Source organism: Chiloscyllium plagiosum, unplaced genomic scaffold (assembly GCF_037043375.1).
Source record: "Chiloscyllium plagiosum isolate Xiang-an unplaced genomic scaffold, Cpla_swu_hap1 HiC_scaffold_6, whole genome shotgun sequence".
Taxonomy (NCBI): Eukaryota; Metazoa; Chordata; class Chondrichthyes; order Orectolobiformes; family Hemiscylliidae; genus Chiloscyllium; species Chiloscyllium plagiosum.
In genome coordinates this window covers 129,194,316-129,210,075 of record NW_028270144.1, presented here as the reverse complement: position 1 = coordinate 129,210,075, position 15,760 = coordinate 129,194,316, and the positions used below count along the sequence as shown (strand labels likewise).

The window sequence follows — 15,760 nt, the reverse complement described above, 5'->3', positions numbered from 1 at the left end:
GGGCAGGTTTAAGGGGCTGAATGGTCTATTGCTATTTTTCATATTTTGTTTGGGAGAAACAGGTTGATTTTGCCCCTGTGGTTCCCTAAAACATCCTTACCGCGAGAGTTTTCTTTTTCATGTCTTGTGTCTGTTGCAGACTCATCATGATTGATGTAATAGTCCCAGCACTCCAGTATCACGTCACAATCAGGAAGGTAGATGGGGAACTAGATGTTCTGTGGCCTGTTTATGTTCAAGGAATTCCTATATTGCCTTTGCCCTCGTCATGGATGATTGATTGCTTGATGTGTGCATTTTTTGAGAAAGACCTCCTCTGCTTCTGGGATTCACTAACATGCATGAGACTGTCTCAAACAAATCTCTAAAATACATGTGCCTAGAATTTTCTTTTGGTAGCTGTGGGATGCAAATCTGTGCCTTTAGGTACAATGACCACTTTACTGAGTGTAAAGTGCATATAAATATGATTTACAGAACAGCAGGTCAAAAGTATTTCATTCTCTAAGTGCTTCGACAATGTGAAACATGCTACACACAGCAATTTTTTTGTGAACTTTGTTCTAAAGAGTATTTGAGTTTCCAGAATTGCATTTGACAGAATTTCTGTTTGTCTTTTCCCCAGAATAAAACCAGAAGATGGAATGGACTTTGGAGTATCGCTACTATTTTACGGGTTGTATTATGGAGTGTTGAGTCGTGACTTTGCAGAAATGTGTGCAGACTACATGGCGTCAACAATAGGGGTAGAGTGACCTTAGAGGCCCTAGCCTCTTTTGTCAGCTGTTTTCCATTTGTATAGCTGCATTAATGGTTTTGTAATTACCCTCCACTGAGTGGTTAGATGATGAGGGGAAGATTTTATTGCCTCAGAGGAACAGGAGGATTCCATCAGAACCTCGTCTGCTCCACTATTCACTTAGTGGTTTGGCTGATCTCTAGCACTTGCATTTGCCTTTTTTCTTTGATCCTTCATACCATTATCCACAAAACACTATTTGTGTCAGCCTTAAACATTAGTTAAATGGCTGCCTCCATCGTCTTTTCTTGGAGGGAAGAGTTCCAGATTTCCACTCCTCTTTGGTTGAAAAAGTGCTTCCTGACATACTTGAATGGCCTAGCTCTAATTTTAAGGTATTGTCCCCCCCCCCCACCGGACTCTTCCTTTCTCTGTGACTTCATCCTTTTCTTTCTTTCCCTCGCGCTGTCTCTTGCTCTCCTCCTCCCCTCCTCCCTTATCTATTTTTGTTGCTTGCTCATTCTTTTCTTTGTTCTTCCTATTTTGTGCTCACTCACACACACACACATATCCCCCCCCCCAATGATTTTTCAGACTTTACAACTTCGGTCAGCCTGATAACATTATCCTTTCATCTTCTAAAGAAAGCAAACCAAGGTAACATACTCTATCCTCACGTTTTAGACTTTCCAACCTTCTCGTCAACCTAGTGAGTCTGGGATCTGCAAAAAGAATTCCCCTTCGTCCACTGAGGCGTCCCTCCCGGACACCCGGTGTGGCTTCTGGCTTCCTGGGATTCTGCAGACTTGATCTTCAAGGCTAGGCAGATCCAGGAAAAATGTCAGGAGCAAAGTCTAGAATTGTTGCTCCCTTCATTGACCTGACCAAGGTCCTTGATTCTCCAAATTTTGAAGCTCTATGGATGGTCATCCATTGTTGCAATGCCCATTTGATGTTTGTCACTATCCTGAGACTCCTGTGTAACATTATACCTGCTGTTGTGGAGGGTCTGAAACAGACCTTTTCCATCCAGACCAAGCTCAAACCACATTGTTTGATTGGTCCCTATCATCTATCTGAGCATCCTTATCTACTTCATCCAAGATGTCTTACCACCAGGTGTCAGTATCCAGTATCAACGTTGGTTGCACCTGTGTGAAAACAAAACTCATCACTGTGGGCATTCATAGCCTTGAGTTTGCAGATGACTACTGCATGATGGTGACTCTGCACAGGACAGGATAAGGATTTTCTACCAATCTTCCCTGGGTCAGTTGAGCATACCCTGCATCACCTATTTTGATGAGCTAACTCTGGATTTCACGCAACATTTCCTCGCCTAAGGAGCTACTATCAAGCTGCAACCACATGTCATTGATGATAGAAACCTGTGGAAGTCAAGTTCTTGGTTAGAAGACCTTTTAAGATCATGGTCTGTAAGATTGTTGATGAATTTCCTGGATTGTCTACCAACATCATATTAATATCCTTGAGAGCTTTCACCAGTACATTGAATTCTAGGGATCAAATGGGAAGACATACTGGGCCAATGTCCTGCATGAAACTGTCTACCAGCATCAAAGTCCCACTCCTGAAGAACCAACTCCAATAGATGGGCATTGGCAACCAGATACCCAGAAACTTCTTCCCTCCTCCTCCCTGCTCTCCATTGGTCCCGCTTTTAGCATTAAAGCTTTGATAAGTTTCTGCTTGGTAGATTAATTAGTAACGTTAGATCATGTGGGATTCACGGTGAGCTTGCCAATTGGATACAAAATTGGCCTTCAGGTAGGAGACAGAAGACAGTGGTGGAGGGTTGTTTTTTTAGACTGGAAGCCTGTGACTAGTAGTATTCCACAGGGATTGATATTGGGTCAACTTTTTGTCATTTATATAAATGATTTGGATGAGAATACAGGAGGCTTGGTTAGTAAGCTTGTGGATGACACTAATATTGGTATAGTGGACAGTGAAGAAGCTTATCTAAGATTGCAAAGAGATCTTGATCAATTGTGTCATTAGGCTGAGAAGTGGCAAATGGAGTTTAGAATCATAGAATCTGTATAGTGTGGAAACAGGCTACTTGGCCCAACAAGTCCACATTGATCCTCCAAAGAGTAACCCACCCAGATCCATTACCCTACCCTATTACTCTACATTTATCCCTGACTAATGCCCCTAAACTATACATCCCTAAACACTACGGGCAATTTAGCATGGTTAATCCATCTAATGTGCACATCTTTGGATTGTACGAGGAAACCCGTGCACACACAGACAGTAACCCAAGGCTAGAATCGAACCCGGGTCCCTGCCGTTGTGAGGCAGCAGTGCTAACCACTGAGCCACCATGCTGCCCCTAAATGTTTAATGTGGATAAATGTGAGATATTGCATTTTGATAAAGCAAACAATGACAGAACTTGTACTATTAATGAAAGGGCACTGGTATGTTGCAGAAGAGAGAGACCTAGTGGTTCAGGTGCATAATTCTTTGAAATTTGCACCACAGGGAGGTTAAGAAGATGTTCAGTGTGCTTGCCTTCATTGCTCAGACCTTTAAATATAGGAGCTGGGACATCATGTTTAGATTGTGCAGGATGTTGGTTATGCCTCTTCTGGAGTACTGTGTGCAGTTCTGGTTGCCCTGTTATAGAAAGGATAATATTAAACTGGAGAGGGTTCAGAAAAGATTTACCAGGATGTTTCCTGGAATGGAGGGTTTGCGTTGTAAATGTAGGCTGGGACTTTTTTCACTGAAGTGTAGGACGTTGACGATTAACCTTATAGAGGTTTATAAAATCATGAAGGGCAAAAATCTTTTCCCTAAGGTGGGGGAGTTAAAAACTAGGGGGCATACTTTTAAAGTGAGAGGAGAACGTTTCAAAAAGGATATGAGGGGCAACCTTTTTTTTTTAGAGTGGGTAGTGTGTGGAATGAACTGCCATGTACAGTTACAGTGTCTAAAAGACATTTGGCTAAGTACATGAATAAGAAAGATTTGGACGGATTTGGGCCAAAAGCAGGCAAGTGGGACTAGTTTAGTTTGGGAACATGGTCAGCATGGAGCTGAAGGGGCTGCTTCCTTGCTATATGACTCTATTGGCCAAAGGAAAAGAAATAAGGATGCATTCAATGTTGTCCTAAAACACTGAGACATTGACACCATTGGCTGGGAGCAGAAAGCTGTTGATTGCTTGCCATGGCATCTAATCCAACAAGGCACAAGCCACTTTGTGGCTCTGATTTGACTGCAAGGTATAAATGTGGGGGCAGAGAAAGGAGAAGGAGGCCAAACCAGGGATACAAATTCTATTTTTGCACACAATAGCTTGTCCCATTGCACAAAAACTTGTTGATCCAAGATTTGGTTACTCGATGATCAAAGGCTTATCTAGCCTGATGGGCATTATACTCAATTTTGAGAGACCACTGCCAGAATCAAATCTGTACCTTCTAATCTCTGTATATTTATCATAGAGTCATAGAGATGTACAGCACGGAAACAGACTCTTCGGTCCAACCCGTCCATGCCGACCAGATATCCCAACCCAATCTAGTCCCACCTGCCAGCACCCGGCCCATATCCCTCCAAACTCTTCCTATTCATATATCCATCCAGATGCCTTTTAAATGTAACTGTACCCACCTCCACCACATCCTCTGGCAGTTCATTCCATACATGTACCATCCTCTGTGTGAGAAAGTTGCCCCATAGGTCTCTTTACTATCTTTCCCCTCTCACCCTAAATCTATGCCCTTTAGTTGTGGACTCCCCACCCCAGGGAAAAGACTCTGCCTATTTACCCTATCCATGCCCCTCATGATTTTGTAACCCTCCATAAGGTCACTCCTCAGCCTCTGACGCTTCCAGGGAAAACAGCCCCAGCCTGTTCAGCCTCTCCCTGTAGCTCAATTCCTCCAACCCCGGCAACATTCTTGTAAATCTTTTCTCAACCCTTTCAAGTTTCCGATACGAAGGAGACCAGAATTGCACGCTGTATTCTAACAGTGGCCAAACCAATGTCCTGTACAGCCACTTTCTGTTTTCCTAGTTGAATATTCCTCTGAACACCTCGTGACTATGCCTGTTTAGCCAGACTGTCTGGGTTTGGTGGTGAATTCTCTATTACAATTGTAATGGGAGGAATGCCTTAATGATCATGCCCCACTACTTCACCACTCATCTCATTTATTTGTTGATTCAGTTACCAACTTGGCTAATTCCACTCATTGCTACTACTATCCATAATGAAAGAAAAATAACCAGACTTTGTTAATGAACTCAAAATACTTCAATTATTATGAACGAAACTTATTCTTAACTCCAGTGGCAAAATGTGGTCAACATTTGATCTATGATTCAGAATTAAAACTATGTCCCCTTAATCCCACATCCCGATACACACTAATAATAAAACAAGATAAATCGATGCACAGATTTTCTTTTTAAATAATTACAAAACAGAAAAGCAAGTCTTGGAAGCAAAGGAGAAAATGTGGTAATTCTTTTATCTGCTGAATTTCCTGTTGATGAAGCTGAATTGCAGTTTGGTGATAAATGTCCAGTTCTGTTACCAGTCAACTTGGATTTGGAATTGTTGAGAATTGTCCATAGATCCTACTTTGGGGTTTGCCAGCAAGACAGAAATATGGGTGTTTGGGAACCAATCCAGGTTGCTAGTGACATCCCCTAACAAACAAAATTTCTGGAGTGTGCAATTTCTGGGATGTCTGTTTGCCCTCTGCTGAGCTTGCAATAAAAAATTCTAGGACCTGAGAGGATTAATTAGGACAGAGCACTAGTCCTCAATGCCAGTTCTTTTCTGTAATTACAGCAATAAACCCCATTTATTGTTGAATTTTTTTTGGCTTTTCCGACATCACCTGGTTTCCAATGAAAGCAGCAGGTGGTGTAAAATCGACATTAAACTGTGGACTCTGTGTAACTCCGGTGCTGTAACAATACTGTGATTCTGTGACAATGCAGTAAAATGTTCACTTGCAGAAAAGTGCTTGGAAAACAAATTAAGAATACTCCAGATCGAAATTCCCCCAATTTGTTTTAAAAAATGTGGAAACCACAGCAATGTATAAAACTCATTAGAAGCTCAAATATTAAAGGTAGATTCGCCATCATCCCAGAGGATGATAGGCTGCTCTTTCATTAAAGAGAGAGAGAGACACGATTGTTATGAGTTTAACCTGAAGAACATCATGTCTTAGGCAGGGGGTGAGGTTGGGAAAGTGGGACTTCATGGTTATCTCAGCCAGTACAAGGGTTGAACTTGCATTGTTGGCATTACTCTGTGTTGCAAACCAGCCATCCAGCCAGCTGCGCTAACCCAGTCCCTGATCAAACATTTAACAGGAAAAAGTGGAGACTGCACATGCTGGAGTGTCAGTTGAAAAGTGTGCCACTGGAAAAAGCACAGCAGGTCAGGCAGCATCCAAGGAGCAGGAGTGTCGGGCATATGCCCTTCATCAGGAAAACATTTAACAGAGCAAACAATCAACAACATACTGACTTTAAAATCCTAAAATGTTCCACATTTCTTCTCAGGAGCAGTTGTGAAACACAATTTGACTCTAAATGAGATATTAGAGCAGGTGATCAAAGATATTATCAGAGGTTGATTTTAAGTGTCTTCAACAAGGAAAAAGAGATGGCTTTTACAAAGGAATTTCCATTGTTTAGGGGCCTGGTAGCTGAAGATATGACTAGAAACAATGGAGCAGTTTAAATCCAAGATGTGCAATGTGTTGGATGAGCAGAAGTCCTGAGATCTTGGAGGGTTGTGGAGCTGAATGAGATTATTGAGATTAGGATGAGGACATGGAGGGATTGAAAGTATGGGTAAGAATTTTAAAGTTGAGATATTGCTAGACAAGAAGCCACAGGGTGATGGACAGATAAGACTTTGTGCACATTATGAAACACTTGACAGGAGTATTAAATGTGTTTTAGTTTATGGAGAGTGTGTTGCAGGAAGCCAGGCCAAAATAGTATCAGCGCAGTTGAGGCATTTCATCAATTTATTGCTTTGTTTAAGTATTCATGAACTTGCACCTTGACTCAGCAATATCACATTCATCTCCCAGCCACTTCACCATGTCAGAGATGCTGAATCTTTTCAGCTGTTCTGATGAAAACGGCACTGCATTGTTCACAGGGATCCAAGCAACATTATCCCTTAACCAGAACCTCAAGAAACAATTTGGTAGTGTTCTTTGATGAGTCAACAGTGAAGTTTGATTAAGTCCGTGCAGTAGATTTTATAAATGTGGAATTTTGGAAGGCATTCAACAAAGTTCATTGGGACACATGGGAGGATCATGAAGAAGATGGAAAGCTATGGAAGTCAGAGCAAAGTGGCAGCACCTGCTCAGCAGTAATTTGCTCAGTGACGCCCACTTTGGGTTCTGCCAGGTCCACTCAACTCCTGACCTCATTTCAGCCTTGGTTAAAACAGAGTCAAAAGAGCTGAATGCCAGAGGTGAGGTGAGACTGAAAGCCACATTGAAGCCGCATTTGGCCGAGTGTGACATGAAGGAGCCCTAGCAAAAGTTTTATCAAAGGGAATCGGAGCAATGTCTTCACTGATTGGAATCCTGTCTAGAACCTGGATGATGATTTTGGTTGCGGGAGGTCAGTCATCTCAGCTCCAGGATATCTCTGCAGGAGTTCCTCAGGGTAGTGTCCGAGACCAAACCATCTCAGCTGCTTCATCAGTGATGTTCCCTCCAATAATAAGGTCAGCATTTGCGGATGAGGTCTTGTTCGTGGTTCAGTCTCTTGCACTCAAAAGTTCCTTTGCTGTTGCTTGTAATTCAGGTGAACATTATGCATGGAATCCATGTGATCATCAGTGTAAGGGAAATTTCTCGGTGTTCTAGGCCAGGCAATACCACCAAAACAGGTCCTTGGGACATTTGAGGGGAAGTAAAAAGAAAAGGTTTTAAATAGTGACGTGGTGTTGAAGCTGAGTCTTATCAGTTGACTCATGATGTGGGATACTTGTGCTTGCAAAAATCTACATGTATTCATATACAGGGCTCAGAGCTGAAAATGTGTTGCTGGAAAAACGCAGCAGGCCAGGCAGCATCCAAGGAACAGGAGAATCGACGTTTCGGGCATAAGCCCTTCTTGCTTATGCCCGAAACGTCGATTCTCCTGTTCCTTGGATGCTGCCTGGCCTGCTGCGCTTTTCCAGCAACACATTTTCAGCTCTGATCTCCAGCATCTGCAGTCCTCACTTTCTCCTTGAAGATATACAGGGCTCAGTCAACAACAAGTGAAAAGAATTTGTCCAGGCATTCTGCCTTTTCAGTTGAACAAAAACATTTGAGGAGCACTGTTTCCTGGTGCCTACCTCATGGCATGACAAACCAATCAGAGTCCAACCATCAGCCAGTCAGTACCTTGTTTTTCGTACAATGTAAATTGTTGTTCCCTTTGAGATTTGACACTCTTGTCATTCTGTCCTAATTGGCTGCAAGACAAAAGGCTTTGATCACGTCTCTTTTTTTCAGCAATGTTGAGTTTCATTCTACCAAGCAAAAAGAGCCACTTTTATATCTCACCTTTCATGACCTTGAGGTGTCCCTAAGTGCTTTCCAGCCATTTAATTTCATTAATTGTCATCATTGTTATAATGTAGAAACAAGTTATTTCTGAGAGCTCTGTCCAAATTGCAGTTGTGCTGTTGTTTTTTGAAGTGTTTGTTGTGTGTTGCAGTACTACAGTGCATCAGGGATGCCAACCAAACACCTCTCCAATGAAATCTGTGCAGTCTGTGGACAAAAAATCTTTGTGGATGTCAACGAGGAAGGCATTATAGAAAATACCTACATGCTAACCTGTAACCATGTGTATCCTTCATAGTGCGGGAGATACGCCAAGGAGCCAAATCTGACACTTGTTGAAATGATTGCTTTTCTTTTTTTATTTTGCAGTGTCACCACAACAACACCTTACCAAAGAATCTTTGCAATGCAGTATATCAATATAAGATTGGTGCATAAAGGAATTGGAACAAGTTACTGCATTTGGCCTCGGGACTGCTCGTTCAGGACTTCACACTCCAGCATAAGCGCCCATATGTTGATACCTCTCTGGGAAGAACAGAAACTACATCTCCCCTTTTGCTGCTCCTAGGCCTCACTACCCACTCATGGGCCTCAGTCCCTTCCTCGCTCCATCCTGCTCTTGGGCTTCATCTGTCCCTCCATCTCTGTCCTGCTCTCGGGTCTCTGTTCCTCACTCCATCCTGCTCCTAGGCCTCACCCCTGAGGCAACCCTTTCTCTCCTCTCCCTGTTTAAAATGATGACAGCACTTGATAGGCTAAATAGATATGGAGAGGAGGGATGAGTTATGAATTAGAATATGAGCTAGACCATTCAGGGTTATGTCAGGAGGCAATTCTTTGCACAAAGGGAAATAGAAGTCCCTTCCTCTGCTTCCTCCCCACAATATTATGGATTAGAAAAATTCTGCAGGCAGAGTGGAGTTAAACCATGATTGAATTGAATGGCAGAATGGATTCAAGGGGCTGAAAGGCCTCATCGTGTTCCTGTGTACAAAACGTTCACTTCTTGTGGCAGGTGTCAACTAGATTCCTGTCAGGGACCAGTATTCCAATGGACGTCCATCTATATGCCCATCCCCTGCACTCTACACAACCTCCACCTGCCTGGGAACATTGCAATTCCTCAGCTTGCCTTCTTGGCAGAGTGCAGTGAGCAATCCTGAGCTCATGTTAAAACAGGTACAACTTGTACTGCTCGTGACTGTGATGTGTGTACCATTTGTCAGTTTTGCACAATGCAAACATTTATGAGGAAGGAAATTTGTGCAGCTGAATTTGGCTTCTACACTAGAAATCTTCCATATATATGCCTCTTTCTGTGCTTCTGTTTTAGAAGTTCCCGCCTCCCCATCATGAAGCTTGAGGTTTCTTATATTTACAGATATAATGTCATTTTTTAGTTTGTCTTTCTACCCATTAGAGTATTTGGGAAGCCTACACAGAAATCCCCTTCAGTCTTTCCCCTATAGAGTCCCTGAAGTTGTTGTTCGGAGAAATTAAATATTTTGTTCTTTTTTCTAGTAATAAAATGTGTCCAGGCCACATGGCCCACTGGGCAGTCACATTTGGTCCCAGCTTTGAAACCAAGCAGGAGGATTTTTTCGTCTCACTGAAAACCCCCTTCCCTCTAGTCTGTCCAAAAATGTACACTTCCCATCTTCTCCATTCTCCATTCTCTTTAGAATATCTCTCCCATTTTTAACCCTTGCCCTTTATTGTGTATTCTTTAAAGTTTGTCATAAAATGCTTATCTCATTGCCTATCATCCATTTACATACTTTCTCATTTATTCCCTGTCATTCACCATTCCATCCCAGTGCCCCAGCATTCTCCTACCCCCATTGGTCTCCCCATCTATTGTTTCCTCACCATCTTTGTCATTCTCTCTCTCTCACCCCACCTCTGTAGTTTGTTTTCACTGTATCTCTCTGTCCATCTGTCTCTGTTTTCCCATCTTTCACTGTCGCTTTCTCGTGCCCCGAACTGCATTCATTCTCTCTCTCTAACCCCAAACCCCAACCTCTCTCTCTCTCTCTCCAACCCCCTACTCTGTCTTTCTGTCTCTTCTCCCCAACTCCCCAGCCCCCCACCCCCTGTCATGTTCTCTTCCTTTCTCCCCTCTCTGGCCCACCCCTCCCCCAATGCCCCCATCCCTATCATTCTGAAAGCACAATAGCCAATGACGTGATTAAAATTAGGGATACTCAGGGAGCCAAATCTGTGGGAGTGCAGAGAACTCAAGAGAGTTGTGGGGCTGGCGATATGAGATGAACAGGGGTGAGGCCAGAGAGGAATTTGAAAGCAATATAAGTGAAGAATTTTATATTGTCAATTCCACTGGATTGAAGTTGCTGTTAATCTTCTGTTTGTTACAGGTTCATGCTCATTGCAGGCTGAGCCACATTTTCCTTAACCACTGTTCTCCAGATTCCATGAATTCTGCATCCGAGGTTGGTGCATCGTCGGGAAGAAACAAACCTGTCCATATTGTAAAGAGAAGGTGGATCTAAAGAGAATGTTTAGCAACCCGTATCCTTTGCCCATGTTGTCCCATTGTGAAAAGGACAAAGGGATAGACCTGGAAATTATGGAGAGAATTCTGAGAATTATTTCTGCACTTAGAGTGACACAGATTAATCAGGGATCATCAGCAAGGATTTTTTAAAGGAAGGTCATGTTTGACAAATTTGATTGAATACTTTGAGGAGGTAACCAGGAGTGATGATGGTAATGTATTTGATGAGGTCTACATGGACTTTTAGCAAGGCTTTCAACAAGGTCTCTCATGGCAGGCTGCTCAAGGAAGTAAAATCCCATGGATCCAAGGCAAAGTAGTATGTTTGATCCAAAATTGGCTGAGAGGCAGGAACCAGAATGTGCTGTAGAGACATATTTCTGTGACTGAACGTCTGTATCCAGTGGAGTACCACAGGTCTCAATGCTGGAGTCCTTGGTGTTTGTGGTGTACATTAATGATTTGGATTTAATTGGAGTGTGTATGATCAAGAAGTTCGTGGATGACCAGAAAGCTGTTGGGTGTTAAATAGGGGGCGGGATAGCTGTAAACTGCAGGAGGATATCAACAGACTACTTAGGTACACAGAGCAATGGCAAATGAAATTCAACCCAGAATATGAGGTATAGCACTTAGGGCTAGCAGGGCGAAGGATCACACAATGAATGGTAGGGCCCTGGAAAGTACTCAGGATTAGATCGACCTTGGCGAGTAATCAGGGATCCCTGAAGATGTTAAAGCATATGGGATATTTGCCTTTATTAGCCAAGACAGAATACAAGAGCAGGGAGGGGATGCTGAAACTATAAGACTGCAACTCGAGTCCTGCTTGCAGTTGTAGTCGCATTATAGGAAGGATATGATTGCAATAGAGGGGGTGTAGAGGAGAATTGCCGGAATGTTCTTTGGGTTGGAGGGTCTGAGCTGTGAGGCAAGATTGGTTAATGTCTGTTGTTTTCCTTGAATTGGTGAAGACTGAAAGGGGACCTGATAGAGGTTTACAAGATAGAGGAGTGGAGATAGAATGGATAGGAAGGCACTTTTTCCATTCGTAGAGGGATCAGTAATCAGCACATGGATTTAGAAAGGCGAAGCAGACAGTTGAAATTTTCTTTCACCCAGAGGGAGTGTGGAACCCACTGCCTTAAAGAAACTCTCATAACGTTTTGGGCAGTATTCAGATATTCACTTGCCAAAGGCTGAAAAATGGAATTAGTGTAGTCAGAACTTTGACTGATGTGGACACAGTGGACCAATGTTTTTATTTTGAGTTGTAAATGTTTGCCTCTGTAAGTTAGCTGATGCAAGGGCAGAAAGAGTGAATGTTCATGGTCGTCTCTCTTGCTGATGTTTTAATTCTCTCACAAATTATGTTTTTGATTTTTCTTTAGTTTCTTAAAAATAAGAGACTGCCAGCTGGCACCCCCAAAACACGCTCAGTGCACATGTGCAAAACAGGTCTGCCTGCCAGTGACATCATTCTGTCCCAGCTGATTATTTTTATTGTACTACTACTTTATTCATTCACAGGATATGGGGTCATTATTGCCCATCTCTTAATTGCCCAGAGGGCTGTGAAGAGTAGGTCACATTGCTCTAGGTCTGGAGTCCCATATATCCCAGACTGAGTGAGGATGGCAATTTTCTTCCTTAAAGAGCATTAGTGAACTAGTTGGGTTTTTCTGACAATCAGCAATGATTACATGGTCACCGTTAGGCCAACTGTTTATGCCAGTTTTTAAAACTGAACTTAACTTCCTCCATCTGCCATGATGGGATTCAAGCCCCATGTCTCCAGAGCATTGGTCTGGGGTTCTAGATTGCAGGTCAGTGAAATTACTGCTACATCATTATGTACCCTATTATTTGAGCACTACTATGGTTTACTGGCTGGGCATTTAATGATGTGTATAGGTGCAGAACGTTTCACATTTGCAATGTAAGTATTTGAAGGCTGTCAGAAGACAGCCATAAAGGAAGCACAATGTTTGATTTATAGAGTAAAACTCACTCGAGTCATTAAATGCTCCCAAAACAGATACAGTGTGAGGTTATATACAGAGTAAAACTCTTCCTACACTGTCCCCATCAAACAGGTATAGCACAAAGTTAGCCACGGAGATCCATTTCTACTGTCCCCATCAAACACTCCCAGGACAGGGACATGCACCTTCTAGCTATGTGATGTTTTACTATTTCCGTTGTAGGGCTGTATGTTATTCTCAGGAGATGCAGATGCTGATAATTTGAGTGAAAGACTTTTAAATTGATTTTATTGCACCCTTCTGCTGCTCAGTAAATACCTTAGTCACTTTGCATATTATGCTTCAGTGAACTTCCCTAAAGCTCAGCACCAATAACTATTTGCACAAAGATCTAAGAGGGAAAACCTGATTATTTCAAATTACTAACTTGTAAATGTGTTGCATTGACATGCCAGACAAAATAGTTTGTAGAGTCCCTATAACTAATTCTTGGAACAGTTTGGTTAGATCATTGCTGAGTCTCACAGTGTGGGAGATGTTACTGTCAACAAAGGGTTTCTATCAAGCAGCTGTTCTCCTTTGAAACTAATCTCGAGCATTTGAAAAAAGCAAGAGTTTACAATCTGGTGCAGGGGGAGAATGCAAGAATATAAACTATATGATTTTTGTGGTTGGGTCATTTTTGTTTCAAAATTGACAGGAAGCCAGTGCTTCCTGGCACCTTGTCAGCACTGACTAAGTGTTCGACAAAATAATATTGCTGTTTGTGTTGAATGTGTGCCACTGAGGAACTGAATGAAATGGAAATCAATGGACCCCAACAATAAAGACAGAATTTGCATTTATATAGCACCATTCACAGCCTCAATGTCCCAAAATGCTCTTTGAAGTGTTGTAACATATGCCCTGTTGTAACATAAATGCAGAAGCTCATTTGCATATCAGCAATATGATAATGGCCAGATAACCTTAACAATGTTGACTGAAATATTGGTCCAGGATGTTGGGGAGCGCTGCCCTGCATTTCTTCTGCAAGAGCAGGGATAAGTGCTGAGTAAATTACTGAGACTAAAGGCTGACTTGTCCCCTAGATTTGATGGCCTGTATCCTAGGGTACAGTCCTAGAAGAAGTCTAGAAGAAGAAGTGGCGGCAGCGATATTGGATTCAGTCGTTGTGATATTCCAGAATTCTCCACTGGAAGGTCTCAGTGGATTATTAAACCAGGCGGGTAACACCCCTATTCAGGAAAGGACAGAGGCAGGAAGCAGAAAGCCATGAGCCAGTTAGCCTAACATCTGTCCAGAGAAATTCATGAATCCACTGTTAAGGAGTTAGATTAGATTAGATTACATTACAATGTGGAAACAGGCCCTTCGGCCCAACAAGTCCACACCGGCAATGGGCAATTTAGCTAACCTAACACTATGGGCAATTTAGCACGGCCAATTCACCTGACCTGCACATCTTTTGGACTGTGGGAGGAAACCGGAGCACCCGGAGGAAACCCACGCAGGCACGGGGAGAATGTGCAAACTCCACACAGTCAGTCGCCTGAGGCGGGAATTGAACCCGGGTCTCTGGCTCTGTGAGGCAGCAGTGCTAACCACTGTGCCACCGTGCCGCCCACATAGTAGCAGAACTTTTTATAAAAGCTTACAATCAGGCAGGGTCAACCTGATTTTGCGAAAGAGAAATAGTGGATAAAGAGGATAAACGTGTGATGCATTTTAATCTCTGAACGATATTTATTAAGGTGTCACATAAAAGATTACTGTACAAGATCTGATGGTGTCATGGATAGCATGTTAGCATGAATAAAGTGACTGAATAGCCTTACCCCAGTTATTTCTCATGATCGTAGAAAATAATGGTCATAGGAGCAGAGCAAACAGGGCTTCAATTTGACATCTCATGTGAAAGGTGACTCTCTAATAATGCAGCATTCCCTCAATACTGCGCTGGAATGTGTCACCCTAGATTATGTGCTCAGGTTAATGGAGCAGGGGCTCAAACCCATGGCTTCCACCCTTCTGAAGAGAGGCCAGATATGCTCAGGATGGGGGAGTCCAGAACTAGAGGGCATAGGTTTAAGGTGAGAGGGGAAAGATATAAAAGAGACCTAAGGGGCAACGTTTTCACACAGAGGGTAGTACGTGTATGGAATGAACTGCCAGAGGAAGTGGTGGAGGCTAGTACAACTGCACCATTTAAGAGGCATTTGGATGGGTATATGACTAGGAAGGGTTTGGAGGGATATGGGTTGGGTGCTGGCAGGTGGGACTAGATTGGGTTGGGATATCTGGTCGGCATGGACGGGTTGGACCGAACGGTCTGTTTCCATGCTGTACATCTCTATGACTCTAAGGTTGAGCGGGCTTTTGAAGAAAACATTTTTCACCCAGAGGGTGGTGGGAACCTGGAACTCACTGCCTGGGAGAGTTAGATCCTTGGCATGTGACTCTTATACCTAGCATGTTTTTCCAGTCATTAATCAGATTATAGGTCATCCCTTCACTTGCTATTCAGCTGTTCACACTTAACTCACACAGTCTGACACTCTTGATGAGCCTTCCCTGATGAAGGGCTTTTGCCCGAAATGTCGATTCTCCTGCTCCTCAGATGCTGCCTGACCTGTGCTTTTCCAGCACCACACTCTCAATGCTAATCTCCAGCATCTTCAGTCCTCACTTTCGCCTGTCTTTTGACCTTGTCCACTCCAGTCCAGAACCAGCACCTCCACATCATCCTGTCTGCATTGTCATTCTTAGCATTAGTGCCAAACTGTTCCCTCTTTCCTGTATCCCTGTACACTTATTTAAATAATAGAAAATTTAAATAACAGAAACTAACTACTTAGTATGTGAAAAAACAAGTATTTTCTTTCTCAAAGCACTTCAAAACTGTGCCCTCTGTTTCTCGCTTTTTCTCATG

At 42.8% G+C, this 15,760-nt stretch overlaps 1 protein-coding gene across 1 annotated transcript in view; it reads left to right on the top strand.

Annotated features, from left to right (window-relative positions):
• Positions 1-15,760, top strand: part of LOC122550973 (E3 ubiquitin ligase RNF121) — a 73,830-nt gene that overhangs the window by 44,963 nt on the left and 13,107 nt on the right. The window contains exons 6-8 of the mRNA XM_043692538.2: positions 626-746; positions 8,477-8,610; positions 10,756-10,857. Coding sequence (XP_043548473.1) covers positions 626-746; positions 8,477-8,610; positions 10,756-10,857 — 357 coding nt within the window. The remainder of the gene's footprint in view (positions 1-625; positions 747-8,476; positions 8,611-10,755; positions 10,858-15,760) is intronic.